The 16,003-nt window shown below is 45.9% G+C and overlaps 1 protein-coding gene across 3 annotated transcripts in view; it reads left to right on the forward strand.

Annotated features, from left to right (window-relative positions):
- Positions 1-14,952, forward strand: part of LOC144500311 (F-box/WD repeat-containing protein 1A-like) — a 207,141-nt gene extending 192,189 nt beyond the window's left edge. For all 3 annotated transcript variants that reach the window (XM_078223003.1, XM_078223005.1, XM_078223004.1), the window contains 5 exons: positions 1,136-1,254; positions 1,911-2,021; positions 7,773-7,851; positions 10,267-10,465; positions 11,745-14,952. In XM_078223003.1, coding sequence (XP_078079129.1) covers positions 1,136-1,254; positions 1,911-2,021; positions 7,773-7,851; positions 10,267-10,428 — 471 coding nt within the window. In that variant the 3' untranslated portion in view covers positions 10,429-10,465; positions 11,745-14,952. The remainder of the gene's footprint in view (positions 1-1,135; positions 1,255-1,910; positions 2,022-7,772; positions 7,852-10,266; positions 10,466-11,744) is intronic.
- Positions 14,953-16,003: the final 1,051 nt, after the last annotated feature.

The following is a 16,003-nucleotide window of genomic DNA, read 5'->3' on the forward strand; positions in this document are numbered from 1 at the left end:
TCTGTAGCTCACTCCCGGGTATCTGTTATTCTATATATAAACCACCCTGAACCCCTCGATTAGATTTTAGTCTGTAACTCACTCCTGGGCATCTGTTATTCTGTATATAAACTATCCCAAACCCCTCAATTAGATTCCAGTCTGTAACTCAATCCCGGGCATCTGTTATTCTATATATAAACCACCCGTACCCCTCGACTAGATTCCAGTCTGTAACTCACTCCCGGGTATCTGTTATTCTATATATAAACCACCCGTACCCCTCGACTAGATTCCAGTCTGTAACTCACTCCCGGGTATCTGTTATTCTATATATAAACCACCCGTACCCCTCGACTAGATTCCAGTCTGTAACTCACTCCCAGGATGTGGAGATGCCGGCGTTGGACTGGGGTAGGCACAGTAAGAAGCCTCACAACACCAGGTTAAAGTCCAACAGGTTTATTTGGTAGCACGAGCTTTTGGAGCGCTGCTCCTTCATCAGGTGGGTTTCTGTTATTCTATATATAAACCACCCTGAACCCCTCGATTAGATTCCAGTCTGTAACTCACTCCCGGGTATCTGTTATTCTGTATATAAACCACCCTGAACCCCTCGATTAGATTCCAGTCTATAACTCCCTCCCGGGTATCTGTTATTCTATATATAAACCACCCGAACCCCTCGATTAGATGCCAGTCTGTAACACACTCTCGGGTATCTGTTATTCTACATATAAACCACCCCGAACCTCTCGATTAGATTCCAGTCTGTAACTCACTCCTGGGTATCTGTTATTCATAGAATCATAGAAACCCTACAGCACAGAAAGAGGCCATTCGGCCCATCGAGTCTGCACCAACCACAATCCCACCCAGGCCCTACCCCCATACCCCTACATATTTTACCCACTAATCCCTCTAACCTACGCATCGCAGGACACTAAGGGGCAATTTTAGCATGGCCAATCAACCTAACCCGCACATCTTTGGACTGTGGGAGGAAACCGGAGCACCCGGAGGAAACCCTATATATAAACCACACAAACCCCTCAATTAGAATCCAGTCTGTAACTCATTCCTGGGTTTCTAACTTCTTGCACTGTACTCTGATGAGGCATTAAAAACTAATTTTTCTGCTTCCCATTAATTCCAGATTTGGAACACAGGCACTTGTGAATTTGTACGGACACTGAATGGACACAAGCGTGGGATTGCCTGTTTACAATATCGAGACAGACTGGTCGTCAGTGGATCATCAGATAACACCATCCGGTGAGCTCCTCTCCACCACTTCCTTGTCCAGTTAAGTAATCTGTGTAAATCACCAAGGCCTGTGGCTCCGAACCTGCCTGACTAGGAGGCAACGTGTTAGCACACCAACTTAGCAAAATAAGGTTGATTGTGAAATTGTGGCATTTTCCACACTGTGATCACATGACCGTGCAGATTGGAGTGACATTAAAGGAACCAGTAGTGTATCAGTATTTAATCTTCAGCCATAACCCAGTGGAGAACACTCTCACCTGGGGCTTAGGACGTCATGGGTACAACCCCCTCTCCAGGGACTTGAGCACCAGCTAAGAGGACATTCCTGAGGGAGTGCTGCACTGTCGCAATTGTCACTTTTGATGAAGTGTTAAACCAAGGCCACATTCTTCCCCTAAGGTGGACATAGAAGATCCCGTTATCTCTATGGAAGAAGCATAGGGAGAATCTCATCCTTTTTCTGGTCAATGTTTATCCCTCAGCCAACATCATTAAGGTTCTTTGGAGTGTGCTGAAGTTGTGATAGGCACTAAGGAATGCAAGGCTATTCTCTTGTATTGTGCTGGTGCCCAGGACTCTGATGTTGTGTGGGTGTTGCAGGTATTGGCAATTAATTGGATCAGAGTAATTCATGTAAACTTCATCTTTTCTCACCCCCACAGGTTGTGGGACGTTGAATATGGTGCATGCCTGCGGGTACTAGAGGGACACGAGGAGTTGGTACGCTGCATCCGCTTTGACAGCAAGAGAATTGTTAGTGGCGCCTATGATGGGTAAGAAGTTCATTCCTCATCCATTGTTACTCACGGGGTATCTCTCTCCAAACTGTGTCCTGGATCATTGGGGACATTTTATCCCTTGACATTTACACTGACTGCCTCCCAGAATTCATCCCCTTGATGCATAAATGATCCAGCCCCTTCCTAATCCATCGCTTCCTAATCCATCGCTTCCTAATCCATCCCCTCCTGATCCGTCCCTTCCTGGTCCATTTTTCCTACTACATGCCTTCCCTACTCCACCATTCTGTAGACCAGTGAGGAGCAGGACTCATGGGGAATGCTAGAGAAGAAATTGTCAGCCCGTAGAGGATACTTTTCCATCCATTAAATGGTACAGGCAGAAAGCTGGACTGTTCTCCCTAAGGGCAGCATGTTTCCCCAGGTGAGGGACCCAGTCCAGTAAAAACACACACAGATACCAGAGTCATACGAGTTCAAAGCGTTAACTCGGTTTCTCTCTCTCCACAGATGCTGCCAGACTTGCTAAGCTTTTCCAGCATTTTCTGTTTTTATTTCCAACAGCAGATCTGCCAGTATCTGAATGAGAAATACCGTGTTACTGGGGCCGACTGCACAATAGTAATAGGGGAAAGGACAGGACATTAAGACCAGCAACAATCTCGAACACGTGCTCCATGAAAGCAGTGATTCCTACTGGCATCCCAGCTTGACCTGAAGTAGGAGCTACATCCTGAAATATTCCCCTTTCAAATCCTTCTGGTATTTCCAGTGTTTTATGGCAGTTTTTGAACATTTTAGGATCAATATTACAGAGGAGGCGAGAAGGGGGAGAAGCTGAGGGGTGAAGTTATCTTATTTTAATTAACCTGCCTCAAGCCAGTCAAGGCAAGGGCAGTTATTGAGACATCCCCCCCCCCCCGAGATTCATCCCATAAGACCATAAGACATAGGAGCAGAATTAGGCCACTCAGCCCATCGAGTCTGCTCCGCCATTCAATCATGGCTGATATTTTTCTCACCCTCATTCTCCTACCTTCTCACCATAACCCCTGACCCCCTTATTAATCAAGAACCTATCTATCTCTGTCTTAAAGACACTCAATGACCCGGCCTCCACAGCCTCCTGCGGCAAAGAGTTCCACAGATTCACCACTCTCTGGCTGAAAAAATTCCTCCTCATCTCTGTTTTAAAGGATCGTCCCTTTACCCTGAGGTCATGCCCTCTGGTTCTAGTTTTTCCTACGAGTGGAAACATCCTCTCCACGTCCACTCTATCCAGGTCTCGCAATATCCTGTAAGTTTCAACAAGATCCTTCCTCATCCTTCTAAGCTCCAACGTGGACAGACCCAGAGTCCTCAACCGTTCCTCATATTTCAGCTTCCAAGAGTAAACATTCTAAATTCCCATCTATCAAGACAGCAGTAAGATTTCTCATCAGGCCTCGCCATGCTGAAGCTATTTTATAATCTGATTTAAGGGCTCTCACAAAGACTGGTATGTTTTGCTGAGTGTTGGGTAGCATTGTGCTTGTGATTTGTATTCATTTTGATTTGATTTATTATTGTCACATGTATTAGTATACAAAGTATTGTTTCTTGTGTGCTATACAGACAAGGCATACTGTTCATAGAGAAGGAAATGAGAGAGTGCAGAATGTAATGTTACAGTCATAGCTAGGGTGTAGAGAAAGATCAACTTAATGCAAGGTAAGTCCATTCAAAAGTCTGACAGCAGCAGGGAAGAAACTGTTCTTGAGTCGGATGGTACGTGACCTCAGACTTTTGTATCTTTTTCCCCGAAGGAAGAAGGTGGAAGAGAGAATGTTCGGGGTGCGTGGGGTTCTTAATTATGCTGGCTGCTTTGCCGAGGCAGCAGGAAGTGTAGACAGAGTCAATGGATGGGAGGCTGGTGATGGATTGGGCTACATTCACGACCGTTTGCAGTTCCTTGCGGTCTTGGGCAGAGCAGGAGCTATACCAAGCTCTGATACAACCAGAAAGAATGCTTTCTATGGTGAATCTGTAAAAGTTGGTGAGAGTCGTAGCTGACATGCCAAATTTCAAAGAACAAAGAACAATACAGCACAGGAACAGGCCCTTCGGCCCTCCAAGCTTGCGCCGCTCTCTGGTCCAAACTAGACCATTCTTTTGTATCCCTCCATTCCCACTCCGTTCATGTGGCTATCTAGATAAGTCTTAAACGTTCCCAGTGTGTCTGCCTCCACCACCTTGCCCAGCAGCGCATTCCAGGCCCCCACCACCCTCTGTGTAAAATACGTCCTTCTGATATCCGTGTTAAACCTCCCCCCCCTCACCTTGAACCTATGACCCCTCGTGAACGTCACCACCCAACCTGGGAAAAAGCTTCCCACCGTTCACCCTATCTATGCCTTTCATAATTTTATACACCTCTATTAGGTCACCCCTCATCCTCCGTCTTTCCAGGGAGAACAACCCCAGTTTACCCAATCTCTCCTCATAACTAAGCCCTTCCATACCAGGCAACATCCTGGTAAACCTCCTCTGCACTCTCTCTAAAGCCTCCACATCCTTCTGGTAGTGTGGCGACCAGAACTGGGCGCAGTATTCCAAATGCGGCCGAACCAACGTCCTATACAACTGCAACATCAGACCCCAACTTTTATACTCTATGCCCCGTCCTATAAAGGCAAGCATACCATATGCCTTATTCACTACCTTCTCCACCTGTGACGTCACCTTCAAGGATCTGTGGACTTGCACACCCAGGTCCCTCTGCGTATCTACACCCTTTATGGTTCTGCCATAAAGGGTGCCATTTCCTTAGTCTTCTGAGAAAGTAGAGGCATTGGTGGGCTTTCGTAACTATAGTATCGGCATGGGGGGACCAGGACAGGTTATTGGTGATCTGGACACCTAAAAACTTGAAGCTCTCAACCCTTTCTCAGGCCCATCCCTCGAATACTTCCCATTCATACCGATATATCATTGTACCAATCACTGGGGCAGTACTGCCAACTACAAACTAGGATTGTCACAAGTTCAATTCTTAGCCAAGGTGGCAAGGCTTGAAAACACCTCCGCATCCCTGAATTAAGCACTGCGGTCGGTCTTCCAGAGACGTGAGCAAATGATTTAAGCTGACAATCTCCGTGCAGTACTGAGGGAGTGTTGCACTGTCAGAGGTGCTGCTGTTTGGATGGTAAACCAAGACTCCACCTGACCTAGGTGAATGTAAGAGATCTCATGGTGCAATTGGAAGAACGGCAGTGTCCTGACCAGTATTTATCCCTCACCCAACATCACCAGAACAGATTACCTGTTCATTTACCTCAGCGCTGATTGTGGGAGTTTGATGTGCTCAAATTGTCTGTCACACCCCCGACATCACAGCAGCAACAGCACTTCAGAAAATGCTGCTTTGGCTGTAAAGCGCTTTGGATCATCAGAAGATCATGAAAGGGGCTTTAAAAATGCAAGTTGTTTCTTGATACAAAATATCAGACTGGAAAGAAAGCAGCTGGCCTGACTAGGCTGTCACCTCACATTTTGGACATTTCCCACATACCCAGATTCAGATCAGCTGAAAGGGAGGGGGAAAGCAAGATAAGCACAACAATCTATTATGGGGAAATAAGTCAGAACAATCATATCTGACCCCTCTGCACCCCACCTGTACAACTAGACCAGCATGCCACACTGACCATGCTTTATTGATTTGGCATTTCACTCTTGTGTCTTTAATCTCCGTCCCAGCCAAGATCATAGGAACAGGAAGAGGTCATTCAGCCTCTTGAACCTGGGAGAGACAAAGTCACGTTAGATCAATGCTGATCGGTAACTTAATTCCACCTATCCATCGAGCTTCCATAATCCTTGGTATCCAAGAACTGGTCCAGCTGTCATGTGATGATACAAAGCAAAACGTAAAGTTAAAAGTTCATTTATTAGTCACAATTAGGCTTACATTAACATTGCAATGAAGTTACTGTGAAAATCCCCTAGTCGCCACACTCCTGCGCCTGTTCGGGTACACTGAGGGAGAATTTAACATGGCCAATGCACCCAACCAGCACGTCTTTCGGACTGTGGGAGGAAACCGGAGCACCCGGAGGAAACCCACGCAGACATGGGGAGAGCATGCAAACTCCACACAGACAGTGACCCAAACCTGGAATCAAACCCAGGTCCCTGGCGCTGTGAGGCAGCAGTGCTAATCTCTGTGCCACCGTGCCGCTGGCACATGAGACAGCAACTTGCCAACACGCATACTGTATACACTGTGATCTGAAAGGGAGGTGCATGCAGAGTGAACAGTAACTCCTAAATAATCATAGGACATTCCAAATCACTTTACAGCTTGCAGTGCAGTTACTGTTGTAGCGTAGGCAAAGAACAGGGAGGAGCCGGCATGGCCATGATGGGCCGAATGTCTCATGTGCTATAAGATTCTAATGGAAGGGAGAATTGCTCACAATCTTGGGGAATAATATGGGATCAGACTAGCACATTAATAGGAGAAAAGAAAACTGGGGGGAGTAAAGCAATGCTGGAGAATCCTATTCATCCATCACAAGTGTAACAACCATGGCCCAATTCAAAGTCCTGATTAGTTTAACAACAGGAGGTAACTGATTATGACATCATTAACTTAGCAACAGGTCTCGCACTGGTCCGTTGCAAGCTCAGCTTGCGACCATCCTAATTTTCCACAGTAATGAACAGGCGTCAGCATCTCGTACAAAGCATTTATCTTCCCAGTGAAGATTTGCAAAGGTTAGCAGCAATAAAGAGGTCATATACTCGGCATTTTATGCCAGTACAAGAGAGCAACACTTCCCACATTCCCATCTTATCAAAGTATGCTGAAGTATGTCCTTTCACAGCTACTCAAGGAATTCTATATGGACCTACGTGAACACAATGTGGTCCGAAATGATAGAGATCTGATTCCACTGCTCAGGAATGGGAAGCACGGAGATTTCCCTGCTCCAGAGCACTCCCCACTCCCTGCGGTAAACTGCAAGGCATTTATTTATCGTAAAGAATGATCTGTTGCTTTAAGATTGAAGATTATCGAGTATAATTAACTGAAAGTCCATTTCCTAATGGAATTGGGCATGTTAGTCACTCGAACTGGTGGTGTGAATGACACTGACCCTTTCCCTCGGGGACCTGAATAGAAAGGCAGGAGAGGTGGATGGAAGGCCCGTGTGTTCGCTCAGTGGCTGCCACCTCTGTCAGAATGTTGTAGGTTTGAGTCCAATTCCAGGGGCTTGAGCACAGAGCTTCCACTCGCAGAGAGGCACTGTCGGAGGTTCTGATAAACCATTAAAACAAGACCCTCTGAGGTGGATATGCTCCATGGCCGCTATTTAAAGAGGAGCGTGGGAGCTTTATTCAGTGTCTTGGCTAATATTAATCCCTAAACCAACATCAGTAAAATAGATTGGCTGATAATATATTACTGCTGTGTCGAATTTTGCTGTGCACAATTTGACTGCTGTGATCTTCATTAGCCGTGAGGTGCTTATGTCCAAAAGTCATTAAGAAATGTATATTCTTTATTTCTGTATAACAGAAACATCTCAAAACTGTTTGAGCCTTTGAATTGTGATGACAGTAGTTGGGGCAGCCATCTTGTGCATAGGAAGACCCCATTAGCCAGCCAATTAGAAAACAATGACCTGGCTTCTACCTGGGGGCGGGGGGGGGGGGGTGGAGTCGGGGGTTGGGGGAGGCTGGGGTGGTGCAGGCTCCTTTGACTTTGTCTCTTACTGAATTATTTCTGTTTTTACACAGGAAGATCAAGGTGTGGGATCTGGAGGCTGCACTGGACCCCCGAGTCCCTGCTGGAACTCTGTGCCTGAGAACCCTGGTGGTAAGTGGATCTACTTGGGACGAACGGTCTTGGAGGGTCAGAGAGGAGGTGTGCCTTGTAACTGCGGGAAGTGGCCAGGGGCAGAGATGCGGGTGACACACAGGAGAGTGATGGCACAGTACATGAATGCAAAGATATGTTGTAGAACATAGAACATTACAGCGCAGTACAGGCCCTTCGGCCCTCGATGTTGCCAGTGGTACCAATCTAAAGCCCCTCTAATCTACACTATTCCAATATCATCCATATGTTTATCCAATAACCACTTGAACGCTCTCAACGTTGACGAGTCCACCACTGCTGCAGGCAGGGCATTCCACGCCCTTACTACTCTCTGAGTAAAGAACCTACCTCTAACACCTGTCCTATATCTCTTACCCCTCAATTTAAAGCTATGTCCCCTCGTGCTAGCCATCACCATCCGAGGAAAAAGGCTCTCACTATCCACCCTATCTAATCCTCTGATCATCTTGTATGCCTCTATTAAGTCACCTCTTAACCTTCTTCTCACTAACGAAAACAACCTCAAGCCCCTCAGCCTTTCCTCATACGATTTTCCCACCATACCAGGCAACATCCTGGTAAATCTCCTCTGCACCCTTTCCAACACTTCCACACCTTTCCTATAATACGGCGACCAGAACTGTACGCAATACTCCAAATGTGGCCGCACCAGAGTTTTGTACAGCCTCCTGGCTCCAAAACTCAATCCCTCTACCAATAAAAGCTAACACACCGTACGCCTTCTTAACAACCCTATCAACCTGGGTGCCAACTTTCAGGGATCTACGCACATGGACACCCAGATCCCTCTGTTCATCCACACTACCAAGTATCTTACCATTAGCCCAGTACTCTGTATTCCTGTTACTCCTTCCAAAGTGAATCACCTCACACTTTTCCGCATTAAACTCCATTTGCCACCTCTCAGCCCAGCTCTGCAGCTTATCTATGTCCCTCTGTAACCTGCCACTTCCCTCCGCACTGTCTACAACTCCACCGACTTTAGTGTCATCCGCAAATTTACTAATCCATCCTTCCACGCCCTCATCCAAGTCATTAATAAAAATGACAAACAGCAGTGGCCCCAAAACAGATCCTTGCGGTACACCACTAGTAACTGAACTCCAGGATGAATATTTCCCATCAACCACCACCCTTTGTTTTCTTACAGCTAGCCAATTCCTGATCCAAACCACTAAATCACCCTCAATCCCATGTGTCCGTATTTTCTGCAAAAGCTTACCATGGGGAACCTTATCAAACGCTTTGCTGAAATCCATATACACCACATCAACCGCTTTACCCTCATCCACCTCTTTGGTCACCTTCTCAAAGAACGCAATAAGGTTTGTGAGGCACGACCTACCCTTCACAAAACCGTGCTGACTATCCCTAATCAAATTATTCCTTTCTAGGTGATTATAAATCCTATCTCTTATAATCCTTTCCAATACTTTGCCCACAACAGAAGTAAGGCTCACCGGTCTATAATTACCAGGGTTGTCCCTACTCCCCTTCTTGAACAAGGGGACAACATTTGCTATCCTCCAGTCTTCTGGCACTGTTCCTGTAGACAATGACGACACAAAGATCAAAGCCAAAGGCTCTGCAATCTCCTCTCTAGCCTCCCAGAGAATCCTAGGATAAATCCCATCCGGCCCAGGGGACTTATCTATTTTTACCCTTTCCAGAATTGCTAACACCTCCTCCTTATGAACATCAATCCCATCCAGTCCAACAGCCTGCATCTCAGTACTCCTCTCGACAACACTGTCCCTCTCCAGTGTGAATACCGACGTAAAATATTCATTTAGTGCCTCTCCTATCTCTTCAGACTCCACGCACAACCTCCCACTACTGTCCTTGACTGGCCCTAATCTTACCCTCGTCATTCTTTTACTCCTGACATACCTATAGAAAGCTTTAGGGTTTTCCTTGATCCTACCTGCCAAAGACTTCTCATGTCCCCTCCTGGCTCTTCTTAACTCTTTCTTTAGGTCCTTCCTGGCTAACTTGTAACTCTCAAGCGCCCTAACTGAGCCTTCACGTCTCATCTTAACATAAGTCTCCTTCTTCCTCTTCACAAGAGGGGTTTACTGAATGGACATCCACTTAGTTCCATGTGGTTAACCAGTGTTCCTTCCGGCCATGGAAATTAGTGAGTGCCAATCGGATGGTGTTGGTGAGCTCTGAGTCCAAGCTCCATTCTGTGATTAAATATGGTCATCACTGCTGTTGTTTGGAGGAAGAAAATGTTCTACCTCATGGTGTGTGTCTTGTTCTATAACTCTCCCCAGTGCCCTACCATTAACTGAGTAAGTCCTGCCCTGGTTCGATCTACCAAAGTGCATCACCTCATGTTTATCTCAATGCTAAGTGATTTTGGGTGAAATGTTTTTGATCCAATTGCAGGAACATTCTGGGAGAGTTTTCCGCCTACAGTTCGATGAGTTTCAGATTGTGAGTAGTTCCCATGATGACACCATCTTGATCTGGGACTTCCTGAATGACCCGACATCACAGAATGAGCCTGAATGCTCAGCTTCCCGAGACTTCACCTACAGCTTCAGATAGACAATACTCTGCCAGCCAGCCTTTCACACCAGCACAGGTAAAGCTGCCTTGTAAGAACATAAGAACATAAGAACATAAGAAATAGGAGCAGGAGTAGGCCATCTAGCCCCTCGAGCCTGCTCCGCCATTCAATAAGATCATGGCTGATCTGAAGTGGATCAGTTCCACTTACCCGCCTGATCCCTATAACCCCTAATTCCCTAACCGATCAGGAATCCATCTATCCGTGATTTAAACATATTCAGCGAGGTAGCCTCCACCACTTCAGTGGGCAGAGAATTCCAGAGATTCACCACCCTCTGAGAGAAGACGTTCCTCCTCAACTCTGTCCTAAACTGACCCCCCTTTATTTTGAGGCTGTGCCCTCTAGTTCTAGTTTCCTTTCTAAGTGGAAAGAATCTCTCCACCTCTACCCTATCCAGCCCCTTCATTATCTTATAGGTCTCTATAAGATCCCCCCTCAGCCTTCTAAATTCCAACGAATGCAAACCCAATCTGCTCAGTCTCTCCTCATAATCAACACCCCTCATCTCTGGTATCAACCTGGTGAACCTTCTCTGCACTCCCTCCAAGGCCAATATATCCTTCCGCAAATAAGGGGACCAATACTGCACACAGTATTCCAGCTGCGGCCTCACCAATGCCCTGTACAGATGCAGCAAGACATCTCTGCTTTTATTCTCTATCCCCCTTGCGATATAGGCCAACATCCCATTTGCCTTCTTGATCACCTGTTGCACCTGCAGACTGGGTTTTTGCGTCTCATGCACAAGGACCCCCAGGTCCCTCTGCACAGCAGCATGTTGTAATTTCTTTCCATTTAGATAATAATCCAATTTGCTATTATTTCTTCCAAAGTGCCTCGTCACCCATTCCAATCCAAACCATACAGTGCAGTGTCATCACTGAGACCAGACAAAGTTAGTGAAATGTACAGTAATCCTCTAAGGTATAGAGTGAGGGTGAGGTAGAGTAGAAAGTGTTAAGACCCAGGAAGCAGGAGACATGGGCATTAATGATTCTGGCTGCAAAGACAATGGGAAAAGGTTTTCAATGTGACCTGCATCTTGATGCTGGAGTTTGCTTTGATTTAAATTCTTCCCAGAATCAGCGAAACCATTTAGTTTACTTAAAGCTTTCTACTCAAAGACACAGATCACAAACTTTAGCCTCTGTTTCAGAATTAATGTGCCTCAGGACCATTGCCCCTCCCAGTTCTCCTATCACATTGCTGTGACTGGGAGTAACCCTTCCATTGTCTAGTGTCAGTGTGATGCAGATTGTAACGCCTGTGCCTCCAATGTGGTTTATTCCAGGAACTGGCAAAAGCTACAGAGTTTGGACAGCCCATGGACTGACGGAAAGGAGGTGCCAATACGGCAGAGGTCTTGCTGCCTATATCAGAAAGGACTCTGGTCTGAACAATGCAGGCAAGATTCCCCTGAAAGACTGGGCAGGAGAAGAAACTGAATGAACATTGCTGCAATTTGACAAATAGTCGCATCAACTCGAACAACCGCAGCCCTCCTCGATGTGGTTGTGACATTTATTCCACATTCATCTCATTGCTTGATGGTAATGTATTCATGGTTTACAAGCATGTCTGCAATCTTGGGGTCTTCACTGGAGTGACTCGAAGAAGATTCCTTTTACTGTTCATGTTCTTCCCTGAACCGCATGGTGCTTCAGACTGCAGCACACTGTACAGTTTGGTAATCGGAAAAAAATCAGCAGGAGTTTGTCTTTCCAGATCCTTCTTCCCTTAAGTCACCCACTCTGCTGGACACCAGCTTTGCCTGTTGGGGCAGTTCAGGCTTGGGAGCCCAGCCGAGCTGGGAGAAGAGAGAATGTAACAGACCATTTTGTCACAACGCCTCATTGTTTAGCACAGTGAGCCAAGCGTAGCACGTTGAGGATGTTCTTAGATCCAGGACTTGACACAACTTTGCTGTGACCTTTCCCTCAATCAGAAGGAGTAGTCAGCACTGAATCCACACTCACTGCCTCACTCCATTGTGGCACAGTCTTGGATTGTGAGGGTCTCCCTCCCATCTGCCAGTGAGTCAGTAGGCAGATCCCACCAGTTAATGGAGCATTATCTGTGCTTTGTTTCACTGGCTCATGGTCTCTTCACTTCGCTTTAGTTTTGTCATTATTTTGTACCATGTTGGTGCTTCAATCAATGCACTGAGTTTGATTTTTTGTATTTTCTTTTAATGGGTGACAATTTTAAAAGAAATTTACTCCATCCTTGAAGTTACAAAGCCAGTGCTCAGAATGGACCTCGCAAACCCAAACCCATTCCTTGCTTGTTCCAGATTCAAAATCCAATTCCTGGTCCCCTCGAGAGAGACAAACAAGGTCCAAGCTGACAAGAAAAGGCATTGCACCCCATCCTGGGCTTGATCTTAGCCAGTGGGGGAACAATTAATTTAACAAAGGACTCACCTGGCAAGAGCTCTCATATTTCTATTTGGACAGAGCACTGAGCTGCCCTTGTACACAACTCTTTTCACCGTGCCTGCCTGGGACACTACTCTGTCTGCCTCTACTTCCCTTTTCTGCCTGTCGCTGTTGCAGGGATGACAAGAAGGTTTTCAGAGGATGTAAGGGGAGTCAGAACCCATTTGCAAACTGAATGATCGTGTTGTTCCAGCTCACGGTCGTAACTCACTGCTCAACAAGGTGCTGAGACTGTAGAACCCCAGCCAGACTCAATCCCTCACCTTGTACTGAGCTGGGGTGACAGCAGGAGCACTGCAATTGTCCCAAAATTAGATAGAAGGTGGGGATGGAGAACTCCATCCAACTTATTGGAGAGACCAGAATGAGGGACATTACACACAAGATAGCTGCATTTAGGAGGAGCTTCTTTACAGAGAGGGGTGCGGATGTGGACCTCGCTGTTACATGGAATGCTTGAAGCAGAGAGAATTAATGCATTCGAGGGAGCTTGGTCAGTTTCTTCCTGGGTGTGATTGTTTAATATTGTCCCCAACCATCTTATCTATCCTTGACAAAACTGCCTCAGTTTTGTCATTAACCAATCTGAGAGGTATATATCTTCCAAGAATTCACCCCTTTGAGAGTCATTGCCTTACATGGTCAAGGTAGTGACCCCAATGACCTCAGTGCCCAGGCATTCCAGTGCTATTTTCATTCCCCTAACTTGACCGTTTCATTTTTAGCAAAGAACGTGAACACTTTCATATAAGGGGTTAAACATTACACCTTGTGACAAATTCCCATCACGCTCGGCACAACATCATGGGCCAAAGGGCCTGTTCTGTGCTGTACTGTTCTATGTTCTATAAATTGCTTTGTTTCAAATTAGCATTCTGGTTAGCTTTGGTTTATAGTGGTGTTCAATCTGACACCTAAAACTTGGCTTTTTGGCTAAAATCAAGCATCAGATCAAGCCCAGGATGGGGTGCAATGCTTTGTCATCTTGGATCTTGTTGGTCTCTCTTGTGTGGGTCTTGAATTGGATTCAATTGGATTTTGAATCTGGTTTTTGGAGCAAGCAAGGAATGGATTTGGATTTGCCCGGTCCACTCTGAGCCTTGGCTTTGTAAATTTAAGGATGGAGTATAATACGTTTTTAAAAACCTAACACTCCATTTTGAAGAATAGTTAAGGAAACTCATGGCATCTCTCTCCTGTTCTACAGATGTTCCAGTTTCCCAACACGCAGTTTGGATTGAGTCACCAGGCACCAGGTTATATCATCATGTATTCAGTGACCTGGAGTTGTGTTGAACTAGACTGTGATTTTGAAAATGGCAGCTGTAAGCAATTTATTTAATTTGACAACCCTTTATTTGGCCTCCTCTGTAAAGCTCTGGTTTATAGTTTTTTATTTATAAGTATGTTATTTATTATTATATGCGATAGCTTCCACCTCTTGTTCTCAATCATTTACAGGACTTGTGCTGCCTCCTTTCTTCTGATGGAGAATTGGCTGCCATTCAATGAACCACTCCCTTTAATCCCACAGTTTAGATAGGAAACTCACAGTGAGGGGACAGGTGGGTGTAAACCCAGGCCCAGTCACCCTGAGGGACAACATGTCATTGACTTGGAAATTTGTAGGTGCGTCCATTGGTGTTCCACACCCACCGCCTCCCGGAATTGACAAACCCCTGGGCGGGAGGAAGGAGCTCTTAAACAGGAGGGACGAGGGAAAAAGTAATATCATTATTTTGATTTGACGTCAGTGAGATGAGAGATTACCTGGATACATGGTTATTGACAGCATAATGGCAAAAACTACCGAGGTGACATAAGGGAAACCTTTTTGCACAACAATTGGTTAGAATTTGGAATGCACTGTCTGAGAGGGCAGTGGATACAGATTCAGTTGTAACCTTCAAAAGGGAGTTGGATAAATACTTGACGGGAGAGAGCAGTAGAGTGAGACTAACTGGATTGCACTTCAGAAGAACTGGCACAGACTCAGTGGGCCAAGTGGCCACCTTCTGTGCTGTACTATTCTATGATACAATGTGCAATAAACTAATCTAAAAGCTGTTTGTGTGTCTTGTTCTTCCTGGGCTGTATCTGCATGTTTGAAAGACACCTTTACACAAACTCAGCTCATTCGCTGAAGTTTATAATTCACCTGTTCAGAGGACAAGCGCCACTCTTCAATCTCTGTCCGGTGATTGGTCAGCAGGTTTGGGCTGGGATTGCTACAGTCAGCCTGGCATGAAGGGATTGGACGAGGACAAAAAGGAGTCACGCATGATAATGGTAGCATGGATCGGTATTCGGGAGGGATTAGGGATAATATCAGCAGAGCAGAGGAAATTCTTGCTGTTCATTCAGCTGTTTAAGGTACACACTGTCCCCACTAAGCTCAAAGGCTGTTCTTCACTGAGTAGATAACACTCTCACCTATCCTGCTCAAATTCTTTTAACTATGAGCAATTTTTGCTCTCAAGTTCTGATGTAAATACCACATTTATAATTCTTGCTGACACTTATAACACAGCGGCAACTTTGAAGAATGTGTTATTTGAATAATTAGAAATGTCATTCATGTTGATGAAGCTGTAGTTTTGAATGGCATTGTAAACATTGTGGGGACAATTTTGCCAAAAAATTTCTAAGTCCCAAACGAGCGTGAAAACGGGAGAGTCTCATCTGTTATTTCGGTGAGGCCACAAGTCCAATCTTATGCAACTTGGTGCACAATCTGTTTCCTGCCAGTAGGGAGAGGGGTGGGGCCTAAGCTCGCCAGAAAGCCGGCAACTCACAGTGGAGGGTGTAATTCCACATGCGCACATCTCTCTGTGTGAGATCTGTCAGTCACTTCCACCCCCATGGAGATCACCCGGCTTTCCTTCCTCCCCCTGCATGATCGCTAGCCTCCCCACTCGATCAGCCCCCCCCCGCCCCCCACCCACCCACCCCTAGTGTCTGTGTCATAGAGTCATAGAGGTTTACAGCAGGGAAACAGGCCCTACGGCCCAACTTGTCCATGCCGCCCTTTTTTTTTGAAACCCCTAAGCTAATCCCAATTGGCCCATATCCCTCTATACCCATCGTACCCATGTAACTATCTAAATGCTTT

Source organism: Mustelus asterias, chromosome 11 (assembly GCF_964213995.1).
Source record: "Mustelus asterias chromosome 11, sMusAst1.hap1.1, whole genome shotgun sequence".
Lineage (NCBI taxonomy): Eukaryota > Metazoa > Chordata > Chondrichthyes > Carcharhiniformes > Triakidae > Mustelus > Mustelus asterias.